This window comes from Rhamphochromis longiceps, linkage group LG5, assembly GCF_057381845.1.
Source record: "Rhamphochromis longiceps isolate RC_006_pf linkage group LG5, R_longiceps_female_GT1.1, whole genome shotgun sequence".
NCBI lineage: Eukaryota > Metazoa > Chordata > Actinopteri > Cichliformes > Cichlidae > Rhamphochromis > Rhamphochromis longiceps.
The window spans coordinates 33,102,093-33,119,736 of record NC_140561.1 but is presented as its reverse complement, the minus strand read 5'-3'; the positions used below and the strand labels follow the sequence as shown (position 1 = coordinate 33,119,736).

Sequence of the window (17,644 nt, the reverse complement as noted above, 5' to 3'; positions counted from 1 at the left end):
GGCTTGTTATCAGGCCTTTGCCAAACATGATGGCATGCTGAAGAGATCAAACCATTTGATTCAGCTGTGTTGGAGTAGGGATGCATCTAAAAGCTGCAGGATAGTAGCTCTCAAGGACTGGGATTGGGCAGCCCTGGTGTAGAGAATGCAATTATAATATTATAACTTTGCAGTGAGCTGGGGATTTTTCTGTCTTTTTCTTTTTTCTTTCCTCAGTCCCTGTCATGTCTCTGTTGGTACTCTCTAACATCCATCAGCTTAATCACTCTTTCTTCCTCACTACTGATCTCCTTGGGACAGCCGTAATAACTTTGTGCTGAAGGATATGCTATAAATTTGATTGTATTGCAATATGTAATTGTTATATTTCTCATGAAGGCCAAGTGGAGTCCCCTTTGTCAGTGGTTTTTCATCCTTAATAAATTCTGGCTTTGATCATTTTTAGCCTCAGGGTATGGGTACCCATGTCATAAATCTTAGATAACATTTTCTTCCTCCTTACATCTTCCAGGAGCTCGATACTCCTTTCAGACTGCTGGGTCTCACAGTGAACCCTCTGATCTATAACATCACCAAAGTTGTCATTCTCTCTGCTGTGTCTGCCGTAGTCAGTGACCTGCTTGGCTTCAACATCAGAGTGAGTAAAGTTATAATGAAAAATGTTGAAATTTGCCTAAAAAGACGAGAAAAATAGATGATTTAAGATGCACATCCTTGATCACTCTGGGCTCCATGTTTTGTTTTGTTTTTATCTCTCAAGAAAAAAAATAAAACTTTATCAGTACAACCTGGTTGTTGTTGCTCTAATTTGAGCCATTTAAATAGTGTCTGTGTTTAAAATTGAATATAATGACTACAACTATAAATATTTGCTATAATAAATCACCAGAGGAGCAACTAAAAGTACAGGCTGTACATTTAGTTCTAGTACAGCTGCATGTTGCCCTCTAGCTGTTGGAGCTGTTAGTAGCCTACAGAGTTGACCTGGAAACCTTGCTTTGGTTGAAGCCATCTGGCAGACAAGCTGGAAATGTGCATTTTGAGATTTCAAAATATTTAGCATGTGAATGATAAGAGGAAAAACATGAAGTAAAGCTGCACAGTGACAAACTCCCATGAGTAGCTTAACCACGTGAGAAATATATATTTATGTGGTTGCTTGAAGACAGCAGTATTAACAAATCTTTACTACACTTAATACTTACTTGATTAGTATGTAGCTAGAGCATATGATGTGCAAAAACTGCTGTAAATTCCTGTTTATATGTGAATTACGCAATTGAGAAACCTTATGTTAATGTGTTCTCTTTACAACTGTAGAAAAGTGTGACATTGTCTTTATGCAATGCAATTCCAAGCTAAACAAAGCTATTATCCTCACGTGTCTGGCTCTATTCTTAATGCAGAAACATGATACATACAGAGTAAATAGGGCTTCTTTGAAAACAGAATAAAAGGTTTCTGGCACAATAAGAGTCTAAAGAGGCCGAAGCTCTAGCAACACTTGTAGTAAAGTCACCAACTTGACCAACTCGTTTCAGTCTGTGGCCTTCATCGGGGTCATGAAGATTTGTATACTGCATACAGCACTTTAAATGACATATGTGTTAGCATGAGTCCAGTATACTTATCCACCATTCCACTTAATTTTGTGATTACGTAGAAAAAGAATGTTACAAAAATTTAAACAGCCAGTCATCTACAAAGAGTATATGTATCCACCAATGAGGCAGCAGCAAGGGCGGGCTGGGGTAAATATGGAGTTTCCCAAAGTATTGAACTGGTAGTTAAGTTTAACCAGCATGTGAAGAGTCTACTTCAGTTTTGCTAGCTATAGATTATAATCATTGCTGAGGTCAGGCCTGTGCCCACCAATAACAACATTAAACATCCTACACACCCTCATTTCCTGCCACAATTTTTACAACTCCTTGTATACATGGTTAAATGAGCTGGTGCAAAATACAAGCACTCATTTGAGGGAACACATCACTCCAGTCCTGGCAGGATGACACTGGCGTCTCTTTCATTCAGATTTATTGATTGCTTTTAAAATACTACATGGTTTGGCTCCACTTTAAATCTCACAAGTCTTAACTCCTTATTTTGCATGTGCTGGCTACTGGTTCCACAGTCCATGATTGAGACAATTGGAGACTGTTATTTTAAATGTCTTTTAAATGCTTTCTCTTCACATCTGTTTTTAAATGGATTATTTTGCACAGTAAGATGATTAACCTTTTCTTTTTAATTGTTTTGTTTCGTCTCTGCTTAATTTCCAGCTGTGGAAAATCAAGCCTTAAAGGTGAAAACTACAAACCACTAACAGTCAGACACTGGAGACTGCAGACATCTTCTTATCGCCGAAAAGTGTGCAAAGCTACTGACACTAAACTCTGTTATCGGTGCCTTCCAACTGAGCTTCATCAGTCCTTCACAAGCCTGAGATGCTCTGAAAGTCTCTCACACGCCACAGCGCTGGCTGCTCAGCTGACCTGGCATCACATTTTCCATCAGCGTTGCCACAAACTCAGTGCCTCACCTCTGACTTCTGAATGTTCTCTAAATGGTTAAAAATAGCAGCAAGCTGAGGTCTGAGCTCTTTCCAGGCTCCTGTGACAGATTTACACATGTTTCTTGTACATATATGTGGGCATGTGAATGATCAGATAATGTGTAAAGGTTGCTTAGTCTTATTCACTGTTATTTCTTTTAAATATAGTAAGGGAACACTGTGATTCTGGGTTGGTTTTATTTATTTAGCAATTGTTATGTTAAACCATTGTCTTTTGACCACTATCTGCATTTTATAATGAGGTATGTAATGCTGAATAAAATAACTATGCAAAGAAGCTAGTTGTGCTTATTGTAAAAAAAATAAATAAATCTTTGCTTTATGGTGAAAAAATAAAAGGATTTTCACCCTTCAGTCTTTGTGTAGCGCTTTTTCTTTTCTTGCTCTTGCGCCTGATCCTCTGCAGAGCCCTTGTGGTTAGGGGGTGTGTGCTTTGGCGTAGGCTGACGTTACGGTAGAGGAACGTCGACACGCACCTCCAGCTTGGAACTATACCAGCCGGCTGAGGAGGCATTTCAGCACCAAGGACAGGCCGACCAGACTGGCTCCTCCAACCGAACCGGCGCACGCAAACTCTGTGTCCGGTAGATCACGAGATCCCCGGTCCTGCGGTGCATGACTGCGTCTTTCAGAGGCGGTCCCGAAAGCAGGTCTCTTCGTATTTACCTCCTTACCAGGTAAAACACTGACTCTTGTATGTTCGTCTTGTGTGGATTGTGGTATAAATTATGTTAGAGTGAACTCGGTCACCCCAGCGAGTGAGAGAGCAAACCACCGCATGATTCGCTCATGTGCGGCTTTGTAAATATAGTGCTTTTAAGCCAAGTATTTTTCCTGTGCACAGATGATGTGGCAGTACTTCTCGTCTTCATTCACAGCTCCCCTGCTGCTTGCTCTGCAGTCGATGTTGCCGGGGATACATTAAGCCATAAGACATCGATAGGAAAACCTTGCATACAAAGCTCTGGTTCTCTTCTGTCTGAGGCTAATCCTTTGCATGCATGTTGCAGACCAACTTGGACTATGTCCCTCTGAGGGAGAGAGAGAGCTGATCTGAATTGCGCTTAAAGAAGATTCCAATATGTCAAGCACTCAGAGAGACAATGGCTCTGCAAACTCCACAGAAGCCAAGAAAACAGACCCCAGAGTCAATGAGAAAAAATGCTGTAAGTAAACGCCAATTAGATTTTAGTAGGTTTTAATTCATGCATCGCTGCTTATAGAGTGTGCAGGTGCACTTGTAATATAAAACCTTGTCTTGTTGCTCTGACCAAATCACAATCACCTCAGTGAGAGGAAAGCTGCTTCGTTTAGTCTCCAACCTACATGGGAATGAATTTCTCTGGATTGGCAAAAAAAGGAAAAAGAATATAAATCATGACCAGTGATAAAAATACTTTGAAACCTTCAGTGGTTTCTGCTATTCTTAAGAAAATTACTTCTCTCTCCCAGGATGTTTCTCCTTCTAATTTCTTCGGATGACACCTCTGAACCCACTCCATAGATATTTGTGCCCAAAGAGACTTTTTATTTTTTGTGTATACACATGACCTAGTTATATAAGACTGGCTGTTCAGGAGTGTGTGCAGCACTGGCATGCCTGTTTAAAACATGTTTTTCTCTATTGTAATGCTGGTTATGAGTCAGATATGATTTGCATTTAACTTTGACATTCAGTTCTTTGCATCTCTTTCCTGCACAGCATGGGCTTCTTACATGACAAACTCTCCAACGGTGATCGTGATGATCGGATTGCCCGCTAGAGGAAAGACCTACATCTCCAAGAAACTCACACGTTACCTCAATTGGATAGGAGTCCCAACCAAAGGTAGAACATAACATTTCTTTCTCATTATGTTTCAGTTAATGCCATCTGCAAATTTAAAAAATTTCATAGTGTGTTTTATTGAACTTTCATATGCTTTCAATCCTTCTTTGTATTTCTTTTTACTTCTTTGTAGAAGTTAAACCAGGATAGTTAATTAGTTAATGTGGGAAAGCAACTCTAAAGATCATGAAAAACAGCATCAGTGTTATCTCTTCTCCAGCACTTAGGCATGCATTATATATGTCACAAAAACAAGTAGCAGTGACATTAGAATGAAAGCAAAATGTTTAAATGCAAAAGCTGAATTTTTAAACCTCCCCCCACTGACATTGTGTGTGCATAATAAATATTTAAATGTAACTATTCTAAAATGATCCCACAAAGAGAAGCTAAATTTAGCCACTTAAATTCTTGTGGTTTTAGTTGTTCACTAGAACAAAAGTATATCCAAGTGTATCCAAAATGAGAGACGACAGCACAGCCAGGGCAGATTTATAACGTCCTTTGTTCATTTTTCAGTGTTTAACTTGGGCGTATACCGCAGAGAGGCTGTCAGAGCTTATAAGTCCTATGATTTCTTCCGCCACGACAATGAAGAAGCCATGAAAATAAGGAAGTAAGGTTCACTTTTACACGTGTGCCCACAATACGTTTTTACAATGTACATTGCATTTTATCTAGCACTAAGAAAACTGTCATATCCTCACTGGCTGTGTCACATTTCTTGCATTCAACCTTAGTCGGTTTCATATTTTGCAGATTTCCCTGCTGCATCAGTGACTAAGCTGTTTTTTTTTGGCCGGCAGTCAGTATTCAGCCACAGTCAGCCTAAACTGATATACACATACACACAAGCAGCAAAGTGTGCCCTACAAATGGTTGTGATTAGTGACTGTAAATCAGTGTTTCAACAGAAAGATTAACAAAGAACAAAACAAAAGGCCTCTTTTCCTCCTGGTCTAATCTGGTAGTAGTGATTGAAATGGGCTGTGTTATGCATGGCTATCATGAAAATGTGACGGGCTCTTGACAGCATCCTAGTGCTGACTTTGACCTAGATATTAAACAAGCTGCCGCTGTCACTCTGAAGCTGACACAAGCCCTCTGTGGACCTGCATGGATATCCAGCCTGAGTTTTTGTGTTTGTTATTATAAAGTATCAGCAAGACCAGTTTAAAGGAATAGTTCCACGTGACATCTACCTTTTTCTTATGAGTTAACTAAAAACTGGAGCTCAGCTGTGTGGTGTATTGGCAACTTTAGAAATAAAGTTTTAAAATACTGATTTGTACTTGAATTAATAATTTTGTCCTTCAGACTTCTCCTTTTGTATAAAGAGTTATCCATTGGCAGTAATCACAGGTTTGTACACCTTTTGTATTCAAGCTGTTAATTAATCTGGAGAAATTTCACCCCATGCTTCCTGAATTTCCTCCCACGAGTTAGATAAATGTTTGCACTGCACAATCAACCTGTTCCCACAACAGCTCAAAAGAGTTAAGATCCTTTGACTGTTCTGGCCACTCTATTACACGCAGATTGCCAGCTCACTGCTTCTTTTAGGAATAGCTTTTCCATAGTTTGGAGCTCTGGGTCATTGTCCTGCTGTAAAAAAGAAGCTCACTCCAATCAAGTAGCAATCAGAAGAATTGCTTTTATTGTTTAAGTTGCCTGTCTGCCAATAGAAAGTCTCCCATTGTAGCAACCAAAGCACCTCAAAACCTTTGCACTGTTCAATTAAGGAAATGTGAGTAATTTTTTCTGTCAACCCTCTGCGTTCCCTCTGGGAATAGCCTGTTTTTTAATCAAACAAAGAAACCTCTCTGAAATTTCTGTTTTTGGTACCATTTTTTTTTCTTGCCATTCATCCATCAGTTTCTTAACTGCTTATCCAATTCTCTGCTGGTTACCAGTCTGTCACTTTGCTAATACGGAAAGATAGACAACCGTTCAGGCTCACATCCGAACCTAAAATCAATCTACAATCACAGAGTAACCTAAGATGCATGTCTTTGGACTGTGGGAGGAAGTTGGAGCACCCTGAGGAAAGGCCAGTTTAATGTTTTGGATTTCAACACAGGACCTTCTTGCTGTGAGGATTTAGATATAAAACTTTTTTCTGCTGATAATTTAGCCTTAACCAGTGAACCTTATGAATATGTGCTGTTTAAATACTTCATTAAAATGTTATCCTCCTGATTCATGCTAATTGTAATTTGCATTATAATTTCATGTTATTTTACCTATTGTTATTATTAATATTAGTATTATTATTTAGATTATTATTATAATTATATATATATATATATATATATTGCAGTATAGTGTTTAAAGCTACCACCAGCAGTCCCTTAGCTTCAACTCTTAAGGTGACAAGACTAGAAGCTCTGGCTAAATGACAAACATTTTGATTTAACACTCAACAAGAACACCAACAAATGTATTTTTAAAATCATTTATGGTAATCAATGCTGTTTTGTTTTGTGCCTTCCAACATTCCTCCCTCCAAATAGATAAAATACACCTCCAAATTGTATTGTTTGAGGAAAGACACATTGCAGCTGATTTTTTTTTTTTTGTCAGCCTTCAAGCAGAACAAATTAAACTCTATATGCCTGCATTTTATTGGAGGAGAAATCTACCACTGTGTACCACATAACTCTTGCACATGATAATTGAACTGGGTCAGTGACTAAACCCTACTGCCGACAGATGGGAAACATTTTTTTGTGATTTTAAAAATGTGTGTTTTTCATGTCTTGTAATTGTTGGGGTTTTCAGTTTACCATTGTATTTGATGCACAGAAGAAAGCTGTAATCCAAAACTTGGGTGGGGGGGGGGCTACAAAGAATCTTTTTTTCATGAAATCTACAATGTATTACTGTAACATTTTCAGATTTCTGACACTGACACTAGAATGTGAACTTTGATGATGGTGGATTTCAGTAAATCTGGTTTTTATAGTTGGCTGCTGCTATGTTTGCTTTCTCTGCTGCAGGCAGTGTGCTCTGGTAGCGCTGCAAGATGTGAAGGCGTACTTGACAGAGGAGGGAGGTCAGATTGCTGTGAGTGTCTCAGTCTTTATGTGCATGCTTCTCTATTGACATGGCGTCTCGATGTTGGCTCGTTTCCTTTAAATACCCAGAACAGAAACACATCTGGCATTGGGATAGTCTTAATCCTACGCTGTCCTACAAACATTTCACAGAGAGCAAACAAATATTGTCTTTGTTTTTGCCCTTTTTTTTTCAGGTTTTTGATGCAACAAACACAACAAGAGAACGACGAGACCTTATTCAAGATTTTGTGAAGGAGAATGCTTTTAAGGTGAAATTATTTGCTATTTTTACACATTTATATCCCAGTGGGGACTTTTAAAATGTATTGTGCAGATTGGAGTTATTACTTGAAGCCATGGAAAAGTCTTTACATTTATCACATTTATTTTGCTGAACAGCGCGATCGCCATGGGGGGAAACAGCATTATTGAACTGACCTTTATTTCCCAAGATCCTGTTGAATCACCATCTTTAATTAATCCTTGTGGGTTTCTGTTCAGTATACGTGCTATCATCAATCAGAGGTTACATGAGCTCAATTTATACATTACACAAAGAGTTTCAATGCACAACCCCAATTTTGAAAAAGTCAAGTTAAATTAAAAACTGAATTGCAAAACATATCAAGCATTTAAACATTTATTATTTCACAGAAAATATGAGCTCATTTTGAATTTGATGGGAGCAACACATTTATTAAAAAGTAAGAAACAGCTAGAAGAGTAAAAGAAAAGAGGCTAATGAACTACAAAAAAACAATATCTACAAATTTTGTAAAAATTTCAGAATAATTTTAATAAAATCACCTTTCAAACATTTAGCATATTTATTATTAGATGTCAAAAATTCACAGAATTTAAACTGTGAGGCTTTCAAACTTCACAGGGTGCTGTTAACTGAATAGATAACATTTGGGAAAATAAAGCTATCCAGGATCGCTCTCCCTCTCCCTCTCTTCTCTGTAGATTTGAAGCTACCAGTTCTACCAGTCTGTGTTTAAGACTGGAAAAAGTCAAACTCAGTGAGCTAAATTTGCCTTTCTGCATGTGGAAAGCTCACTAATTCATAATCTATGTGTCGTGTTTTTTGTTGATGCTAATTACCCTGTATTTGTGTAAGTTCTTGTCTAGGTTCATGGCAATGTAAAATTTGTTGTTATAAAACAATTGATTGTCAGTTTCAGGAATGTTTAGCGTACGTTGACTCTGAGTTTCCATCTTTCTGACAGGTGTTCTTTGTGGAGTCGGTGTGTGATGACCCCGAAGTCATTGCTGCTAATATCCTGGTATGATCTCACCTAAATGAATTTAACCTTTGACTGTGACTTTGTCTGGGTCAAACTCCATTACCTATTAATATTCACACCATCTGAAGCGTTATGTAAGAACTGAACTGGATACTAATATTGTTTGAATGTGTTAACCATAATAGGAAGTGAAGGTTTCGAGTCCAGACTACCCTGAGAGACACAGAGAGAGAGTTATGGATGACTTCCTGAAGCGGATTGAGTGCTACAAGGTCACTTACCAACCTTTAGATCCTGATGACTATGACAAGTATGAACTGCTTTTCATTATTTGAATCTTTACCATTTATTGTTCCTCCAAAGTATTCTTATTAATCCAAACAGTAAAGTTGTTATATTGGCAGAATTAGACCTTGTAAATTAGTAAATAAACACTAGATGGCGACAGTAAATCACTGGCGTGTTGCATTGGCATTTGCAGGGACCTTTCTTTTATCAAGGTTATAAACGTGGGCCAGCGTTTTCTGGTGAACCGGGTGCAGGACTACATCCAGAGCAAGATCGTCTACTACCTCATGAACATCCATGTGCACTCTCACTCCATCTACCTGTGTCGACACGGAGAGAGCAAACACAATGTTGAAGGACGCATCGGAGGAGATTCTGAACTTTCCCCTCGTGGGAAACAGGTAGGATTTTTGCACGTTCACTCTGTTAATGCTCATTTAATGAACTGTTGAGCCAGTTTCTGAAGAGAAGATAGCTACTGGGATAAGATGTTCTTAAACTGCAATATCATGCACTCCAGAGTTGTGACCTTTATTGGATTTAATCCTCTCAATTTCCTATTTTCTTCACTCTCACTGGTGAATATCTGTCTAATAAAGCAAGAAATGCCCTTAATGAGGGATAAATTGAAGCCTCTCCCTTTCTCTCACATCCCAGTTCGCCCACGCTCTGCGTGGTTTCATTGATGAACACAAGCTGTCAGATTTGAAGGTGTGGACGAGCCAACTGAGAAGGACGATCCAGACAGCGGAAGAGCTTGGCGTGCCTTATGAACAGTGGAAAATCCTCAATGAGATTGATGCTGTCAGTACCCTCCACAGCTATAGCAATTTTTACAGCTAGACCTCTGGTTTGTAATAATGGAAACTTTATGCTGTTATTTCCAAGACACTTATAAAATATGTTTGCATAGAGGTAAGAGTCAAAGACAAACGAAATTTTCAGCCCCTTTGATCACATTTAATGTCAAAGCAGCATCCGGAGGAGAATAAAAAGGGTTATAACACTTTGAAAAGATCTAGGTCACATGAAATAAGTCATTATTTATTCACAGTATGAAATCAAAGGATTAAATGATGACTGTTTTCTGAGGATGAAATCGGTCTCCATTTTTCACTAACCTTCAAGATCACCTTATGTTTCCTGGGCTTTATTATATTTGAAACTGGCTTAGCTCTTTGGAGACATTTATATATTTTATCAAGGGAAATTATCCAGTTATGTTTTTTTAGATTTCAAATTGTGCTGAAACATTTCTTTTCATTGTGGGCTGTGACGTGAGGATAAATGATTTGTTTTCCTTTTCCAGGGTGTTTGTGAGGAGATGACCTACGAGATGATCCAGGAGACATTCCCAGAGGAGTTTGCATTGAGGGATCAAGACAAATATCATTATCGCTACCCAGGAGGAGAGGTAACCTGAACTACTACTCACAATAAAGCGTCTGATCAGCAGCCACAGCGGCAGTAGTTTTATTCTGCTTTGTTATTCAGCTTTCTTTCTCTACCAGTGTTGTTCAAGCTGTGAAGGTTAATTTCCTTTCAAGTGTTAGCAATTGAGCCCAGAATGATCTTTTGTTGCTCATTAGTCCTACCAAGATCTGGTTCAGCGCTTGGAGCCGGTTATTATGGAATTAGAGAGACAAGGCAATGTGCTGGTCATCTGCCATCAGGCTGTGATGCGCTGTCTCCTGGCTTACTTCTTGGACAAGGGTGCAGGTGAGATAAAAACAAACATACACACATGCTACAGACAACACAAGCAGACAATGATGAACCCGTATGCTATTTATTTCATTTCACAGAGGATCTTCCATACATGAAATGTCCACTGCACACAATTCTCAAGCTCACCCCTGTTGCATACGGTAAGTCTTTACCTGATGATCGCTACACTGTAACAACATAAGGCAACGTGAGAAGATAATGTAAATGTATTGTCTATTATCTTGTAGGTTGTAAAGTGGAAATGTTTTATCTGAATGTGGAGGCAGTAAACACGCACCGAGACCGGCCTCTTGTAAGTTGCTCTGAAATGAGCGGAAAAGAAAATCACATAGCTGCACAAGTAGGCGAACATCACTGTTCCATTGAATGTTTAAAGTTGATCATTTGTAAAATATGCATATTGTTTACTCGCACTAAATTGGTCACTGAATCTCAGCATATAATTTTAAGATGCGCTGTTGTTTGTTGTGTCTGTTCATTTGGCACAATCACACCTTACCCCCTGTATATATTAGGCTTTGCTTCCTTGCCTCCTTTCCTTATATCCTTGTCTTGTAACCACTTTTACCTTTAGCCTTAATTCCTCAGCTTGGCTTGCTCTATGAGCCTGTGAATGTTAAGTGATATTTTACCTTGAAGGAAGACATTGCTGAGCATGCTTATTTTGCTTGGATGATCTCATCTTTGTCATTACTCTACTGTCTGTCCTCATATTAAGATTATGAATTTTCTGTGAAGGCAGTTTTATCTGACTTGTTTAGGTCCAGTGTTGTCATGGTTTTGGTTGAAGCAGGTGGGGTTTTTTGTCCTGTGTAATCAGGGCTGTGCTTTTGCTGTTGACTGATGTTTTGTGGGTGGAAGCAGTTCCTTACCTTTTGCTTTGGATCAGTTTGGCGAGTGCAGCATTTTTTTTATTAATTTTTTGGGCTGTTCCTCGTCAGGTGCCCCCTGGTGTTGTTTTTTTAAAGATCTTTTTCGTTTAACACCTGCGGTATCTCATTTTCTACCAGGGTAAAATCCCGAAGGACTCTACTCTCATACATCGCCGGAATAGTTACACTCCCCTGTCCAGTCATGACCAGGTCAAGCGGCCCAGGCTCTACAGCGCAGGCAACCAGCCCTGGCTACCGCTTGCCCCCACCCCATCTGCTTTGATGCCAGAGGAACGGCAAAGCCAAGTTAGTGAGATAGTTAAAGGATCCCCCTCTAAATCACACCGTCTTTCCGTAATTGGTCCCGCCACAGTTGTAATCATGTGTTTGGCATTTTCTCACCTCAGTTTTGGATCCTCTTGATAATTTTGGTGTCTGTGTTGCAATCAGCATACATGACATCCACCTCCACCATCTATCTTTTCCTCTCAGGGCATGTTTTGGGTCTTGAATGGATTGCTCCTTTCTTCAAATGTTGTTTCTGTCATATGTTTGTGCTGCATGACGTCTGCCTCACCGCCAGGCTGCTGACAGCTTGAATATGCAGAACAGCATGTCTACTCTTTACTAAGGAAGGCTCCTTGTGGAGTTAAGAAAAAGACACACAAACATCAGAGAGACAGACGCACATTCTAATCATCTCATAACTGTTAAAAAACCCAAAGTGATGATTCAGTTTGATTAAAACCCCAAAATAATCTGTGAAATGTCAGCTTTCTGCTAAAAAATATAATTTATTCCCCCAAATACATTAACCACTTCAGTTTAAAAATGTTAACATTTTAAAATGCATATTCATATTTGTATGTGTTGTGTACTTGTTGGCCTTGCGTTGTGGGTGTAGTGCTTCAGTCCCTCTCCACATTTCTATCTGTCTTTCTCTCTCTCCCTTCCTTCTCTTGCTCCAACCCCGTCTTTACAGACTCGGATAGGAGGCAGCTGTCTGTAAGTATTTTTGGAAACTTGTTGTCAACCTTTGATTGCCGTATTTCATTGTATTTCATTTCAACTCATTTCATTGTAACCCATATTGGTATATGTTGCCGCAGTGGTCTATTCTTTGTGGTTATCAGTCTTTGGGTTCTCTAATCTTCCATTACCTTTGCACAGTGAAAGTTGATATCAGCTTTGTTTCATCACAGCGACCTTATCAGAAACACTTTGTCATATACTGATTCTTTGGTATTTTAATAGATGCAGTCAATTTTATTAAAACTAATGAGAGACGACTATTCAACATGTATTATATCATGAAAATCCAGTGGTGTTTGTTGAGTATATAAGATTATACTTTAGAAACGCACTATATAATTAAACCTTAATTAGATATTGATAAAATACTAATGGAGCTGTCTCAAAACACAACTTCTGGACTATGTCGCTGTTAGTGGCTTGTTAGTTGAGAATGTGCTGCTGCAGAAAACTGACTTGTGAATGTCACTGAGGGTTTTTTTTCTTTTCGTTTCTTGAAGGAGTCCCTGTGCGAAGGAAGCGACTTTGACAGCTCAGAAGAAACTAGTGGCTGTGTCCGCTTCTGAGTGAAGATCACATCTTCTTTCCTCTTTTACTCTTGCCACAGTGTGGACAACTTCTGAATCCAGTCACGAGTCAATCGAGTGTTTCTTTTGAAAAGCGGGCCGCTTCTGCATGAGGTAACATAGTTCTAGTTATCTCAAGGTCTCCATCTCGTCTCTGCATGCCGAGGCTTTGAACAGGAAGCCTTATCATTGGTGTCATAAATACTTCTGCATGTGCACATAAAGAAACCAGTAAACGCACACAACATACTATATCACAGGAATGACAAAAAACTCAATATAAATCCTGCAATGCCTTACTGAACTTTAGATATACTGATAGAATTAGATCCTCCATATGTCACTGAATGTAATAGGAATAAGTTATCCATTGGAATGATGGAAATTAATTTACACAGTTAGATTTAGAAAAAATAGATTCTGTTATATTTTCTATGCATATCAAACACTAATATGCTATAAATAAACAATCTATAGTTGGGAATCTTGTCAAATTTGTTCCTAAGCCATAATTTATGTCTTAATTTGACAGAATGTGCTAGTTATGGTCTCTAGAAAATAAAAGTCGTTTATTTAGATCTGCCTGTTCTGAAAGCAGTGAAAATACACTAAATTGCTGGATTTACCAGCACTATATACCAGCAGTAGGTACCTTATCTGTTAAGCAGGTGTTCACATTCAATCACATTTGACACTACAACCTAAATGTTTCTTTGTTTTTTTTTTCATCATACCGATATATTCTGTAGAAGGATTTTATGTAGTAAAACTAAACAGCCAAACTTTAAGCTGTCTCCCTATTTGTGTTCATGTCATTATACCGGCTGTGAATGTGTTTTATTTGTTTTATGCAAATGTATTTTGTTCCTGGAGCAAATTTTTTAGATTTTATATGATAGATCAAAGTTTTAGTTTATGATTCTGTAATGTTTGTTGTTAAATTGTTGTCCTGCTCAAAGCTGCCTACTGTGCCTTTTAAGCAGACATTAAAAGTACATTTTGAAGTGGCTTGCATTTTGCTTTTTTTATTGATGCTTTGAAAAAGGGAAAGAATTAAACATTAAACTTTGCAGCTTATGTCGTTTTTCAGGAGACGTTATTCAAGTTTCTCCCAAGATGTGTCTTATGTTTTTTTATGATGGTGTTTAATATAAATTATTTATACATATTAGGCCTAAGATGCATCCAGGATATCAATTGCAAAGGCTGATTTTAGCCTCACAGTACAATCTTTTTGTTTCTTTTTTTTTGTGTGTGTATATACTGTGTACATACTTTAGCTACCCTGGTTTCTAAATTCTTATATCTAATATCTACAGTACTGTACAAAAGTCCTGAGCCACCCGAGAGTTTATTTTTATTTTGTAATAAACTCTGGGGCGACTCAGATTTGTGTTTAAAGTGGTCTTGAGCAGTCATTCTCCAGGGTTTCTGAGGGTCCTTCAAAGCTTTTCTTTGGACACTGGCTGATTTTTTACTCCTTTTCAGTCCAGTCTTCTTCTTTTTTTTTAACCTAGCCATTTTTTGTCAACCTTCTTTTCTCATATATTATTATATAATTTATACATGAAAAAAAGAAACATAAATCAAGGGATGAAACACTGTTGTGTGTACACATATTAGGTTTATCAAAGAAAACATGTATGTTTAGGCACTTTGTTAGTAGCAGCGGGTAATTAAAAACATAATTTGTTCTCATTTCTTTAGCTGAAGTTACAAAAGTTGTTAGTTTCACACGCACAAAGCAGTATTTTTGCACCAACAAGCTGAATCCCAGAACGCAATTAGCTAAAAAAAAAAGTTGCATATCTCAGCACTGAGAAAACTGGACAAGTAGAGGAGAAAAGAAGAAGTGGCAGGCTCACAAAAATATCTGGAGTAAATGAACAGTACCTGAAAGATAGGTCATTAAGAAATTGGAGGTGGGTGTCCAGCAATGGTTTGACACAAGACCTGAAAGGTGTATCTGTCCCTTCACTTGATGCATCTACTGTTCGCTGAAGCCTCATCAGAAATGGTCTCAGTGGTAGCTGTCAAGATGCCAACATGAAAAAAGGGTGAGGTATTTGAAATTGCACTAAAACCAGCATCCATAGAAAAGCTTTAGAATGTCCTTTAACCAAGGCTGGACTGGGACAAAAAATCGGCCCGGGCATTTTGACTAGAGACCGGCCCACCAGGATAAATGTGACGTCATTCAGGGATAAAACCGCAAAGGATTCTGGGAACTTGTGGCAAGAGGTACTAGCGCACGCAGGCTTTCAATTGAACTCAGTTACACAGCGATAAAAAGAAACCCAAAAAATGGCAAGAAGCTGTTGTATTATTAACTGCAATAACCGGTCGCATGACAGCCACGGGAAGCCGACGGGTAAAGAGATCTTTTTTTTTTTATCGGATTACGTCATTGAAGAGAAATTTTTTAAGCCATGTTTCCGAAGTAAGAGCCTACGGATGGCCTGGATATACCAAATATAACGTCTCAGAACACTCCAGCTCACAGGTTAGTCTGCTCCAAGCATTCCCACAAAGGTCAGAGTTTTGTAGTAGTTAATACGTCATTTTTCTTAGCATAATTGGTGATATAGGTTACAAGCAAGTCTGGCGCTGAACAGAAATTGTCGCGCTATGCTCCTTTATTTATTGTGCATAAATAGTGAATTGTCCTGACACAATATTACGTTTCGCTTCTGTTATTACCATGGTACATTGACAAAAACATATATTTTTATTCACAGGATAAAACAGTTGTTTTGTATCACTAATTGTCCATTGCGATTACAACATACAATATTATTGTCACTGCTACATTTCTGTAATGCTACTGTAACCGGTTTCTGCTTCATCCCGCTGCAACAGTTCGGCCCAAACAGACTCCTCGACTCTGCGTTGTGTAGTGTTTTTAAAAAGACAAGGAGTCTCTGATCGATCGTTGCCACTTTATTTCCTGAATGGAAACAACTGTGTATTATCAGTGCACAGGCTCGCCATACACCACTCCGCACAGCACACTCTCGTATGGCTACGGCAGACTGGCAGCGATTACTGCAGCAATATTACAATTTCGAATATACAATAAAATAACAGCAACAACAAATGATGTACCTGAATGGAAACAACGGTGTATTATCAGTGCACAGGCTCGCCACACACCACTCCGCACAGCACACTACGGCAGAACATCTCATTAGCATTCCGCTTTAGCATACAGTTTCACACATTAATAAACAAATGAAAAGTACATAAAACTGATGTTGGACATGTGTCCACTAAGCACTTATTACACTCGGTGCCCGTCAGCTAATCAAACATGTTTTATGTGTCTGTACTACTTAGCTATATTGTGTGCGGAACAATACAACTCACCTCTCGTATGGCTACGGCAGACTGGCAGCGATTACTGCAGCCAGCCTCACCTAACCAGCCACACTGAGGGGGGGGGGGAGAGGGCGCTGTTTCCCCATGACACTGATATTTGTGGCAAGTGGAATAATACCACATAAACACTGTTACACTACCAGAAGAAATTATTTCCACTACTAATTAATTACCGTTGAGCTCAAAGGTCCTATTAATAAACTGTTAATGAATGTGTATTTATGAAGACGATTTGTGAGACTGGTAAACTTATGATACGTACAATAGTCTTTCGTTCTACACGGTGCATTTCAAGGTCCTGTACCCATCCGTCGGTAAACTGTACCTGGGCTTGTTGCAGTGACCTGAAGTTACTAAACTTCACGAGTGTGTGCACTCACTCCAAGAACCGTGTAATTATAAATCTGAGCGTGGTGAAAGTTGGGCAGCACACTGACGTCTTTTGTCCCTCTGTGTAAGGATCTGACCCTTTCACTCCTTTGATTTTTTCCTCGTATCTTTTGTTTGTCTTTTCGTCGAGTCTGTCTTTGTACGGACCAGCATTGTTCTCCTTTTGTTTTGTACATTCCTTTTTTGTGCGGCAAAGAAAAAAAAAAGAAGGTATTGGAACCGGAGAATGAACGTTTTGCGGTGCTGCAAATGCTTGCATTTGATGCTGTACTTGGATTGTTTTGCCACGAGTTCCCGGCATGCAATGCGCGAAAATCACGTGATTGCTAAACAAGGGGGAGGGTGCATCCAGCCTCCTCGGCTGTAATTGGTCCAGCCCAGAGTCGATCATCACCAATTGGCCAATCCAACACCTTTCATTATATATACCCTTCCTAAAAAAAAAAAAAAAAAAAAAAAAATCCATCGGCCCATAAAAACAAAAAATCGCCAGCGGCCCACCGGGCAAATGCCCGGTATGCCCGATGGCCAGTCCAGCTATGCCTTTAACGGTCTTGGAGAACTATTCCTGCAGACAACTTGAAGAAATTACATAAAATCTGCCTAAATTCAAACTGTGTTGAAGAATAAAGTTGCTCATACCAAATATTCACTTTCAAGCTCGTTAGAATTGTACAAACC

General features: G+C 38.8%; 2 protein-coding genes across 10 annotated transcripts in view; both read left to right on the top strand.

The window, feature by feature from the left end:
* Positions 1-2,920, top strand: part of phtf1 (putative homeodomain transcription factor 1) — a 10,651-nt gene extending 7,731 nt beyond the window's left edge. For all 4 annotated transcript variants that reach the window (XM_085407293.1, XM_085407291.1, XM_085407292.1 and 1 more), the window contains 2 exons: positions 512-637; positions 2,283-2,920. In XM_085407293.1, the coding sequence (XP_085263419.1) occupies positions 512-637; positions 2,283-2,303 (147 nt within the window). In that variant the 3' untranslated portion in view covers positions 2,304-2,920. The remainder of the gene's footprint in view (positions 1-511; positions 638-2,282) is intronic.
* A 126-nt stretch (positions 2,921-3,046) lies between these two features.
* pfkfb2b (6-phosphofructo-2-kinase/fructose-2,6-biphosphatase 2b) lies at positions 3,047-14,220 on the top strand. Of its 6 annotated transcripts, XM_085407285.1 has the most exons (17): positions 3,047-3,252; positions 3,586-3,741; positions 4,278-4,403; positions 4,923-5,019; positions 7,403-7,469; positions 7,657-7,731; positions 8,692-8,748; positions 8,895-9,019; positions 9,191-9,398; positions 9,655-9,801; positions 10,307-10,411; positions 10,587-10,716; positions 10,803-10,865; positions 10,953-11,017; positions 11,736-11,903; positions 12,580-12,602; positions 13,130-14,219. In XM_085407285.1, the coding sequence occupies exons 2-17, from the start codon at positions 3,657-3,659 to the stop codon at positions 13,197-13,199; spliced, it is 1,611 nt and encodes a 536-aa protein (XP_085263411.1). In that variant the 5' UTR covers positions 3,047-3,252; positions 3,586-3,656; the 3' UTR covers positions 13,200-14,219. The 6 variants fall into 6 exon arrangements, 5 of the variants coding, with proteins under 5 accessions (XP_085263411.1, XP_085263415.1, XP_085263412.1 ...); XR_014911780.1 differs by having other exon boundaries at positions 11,736-12,602; positions 13,130-14,220; XM_085407289.1 differs by lacking the exon at positions 11,736-11,903.
* The last annotated feature ends 3,424 nt before the right edge of the window (positions 14,221-17,644 follow it).

Coding starts and splice junctions, on each gene's coding strand:
- pfkfb2b (XM_085407284.1), top strand. CDS start 3,657: ATGTCAAGCACTCAGAGAGACAATGGCTCTGCAAACTCCACAGAAGCC. Junction 3,742..4,277: donor AGTCAATGAGAAAAAATGCT/GTAAGTAAACGC, acceptor TTTCCTGCACAG/CATGGGCTTCTTACATGACA. Junction 9,802..10,306: donor TCCTCAATGAGATTGATGCT/GTCAGTACCCTC, acceptor TTCCTTTTCCAG/GGTGTTTGTGAGGAGATGAC.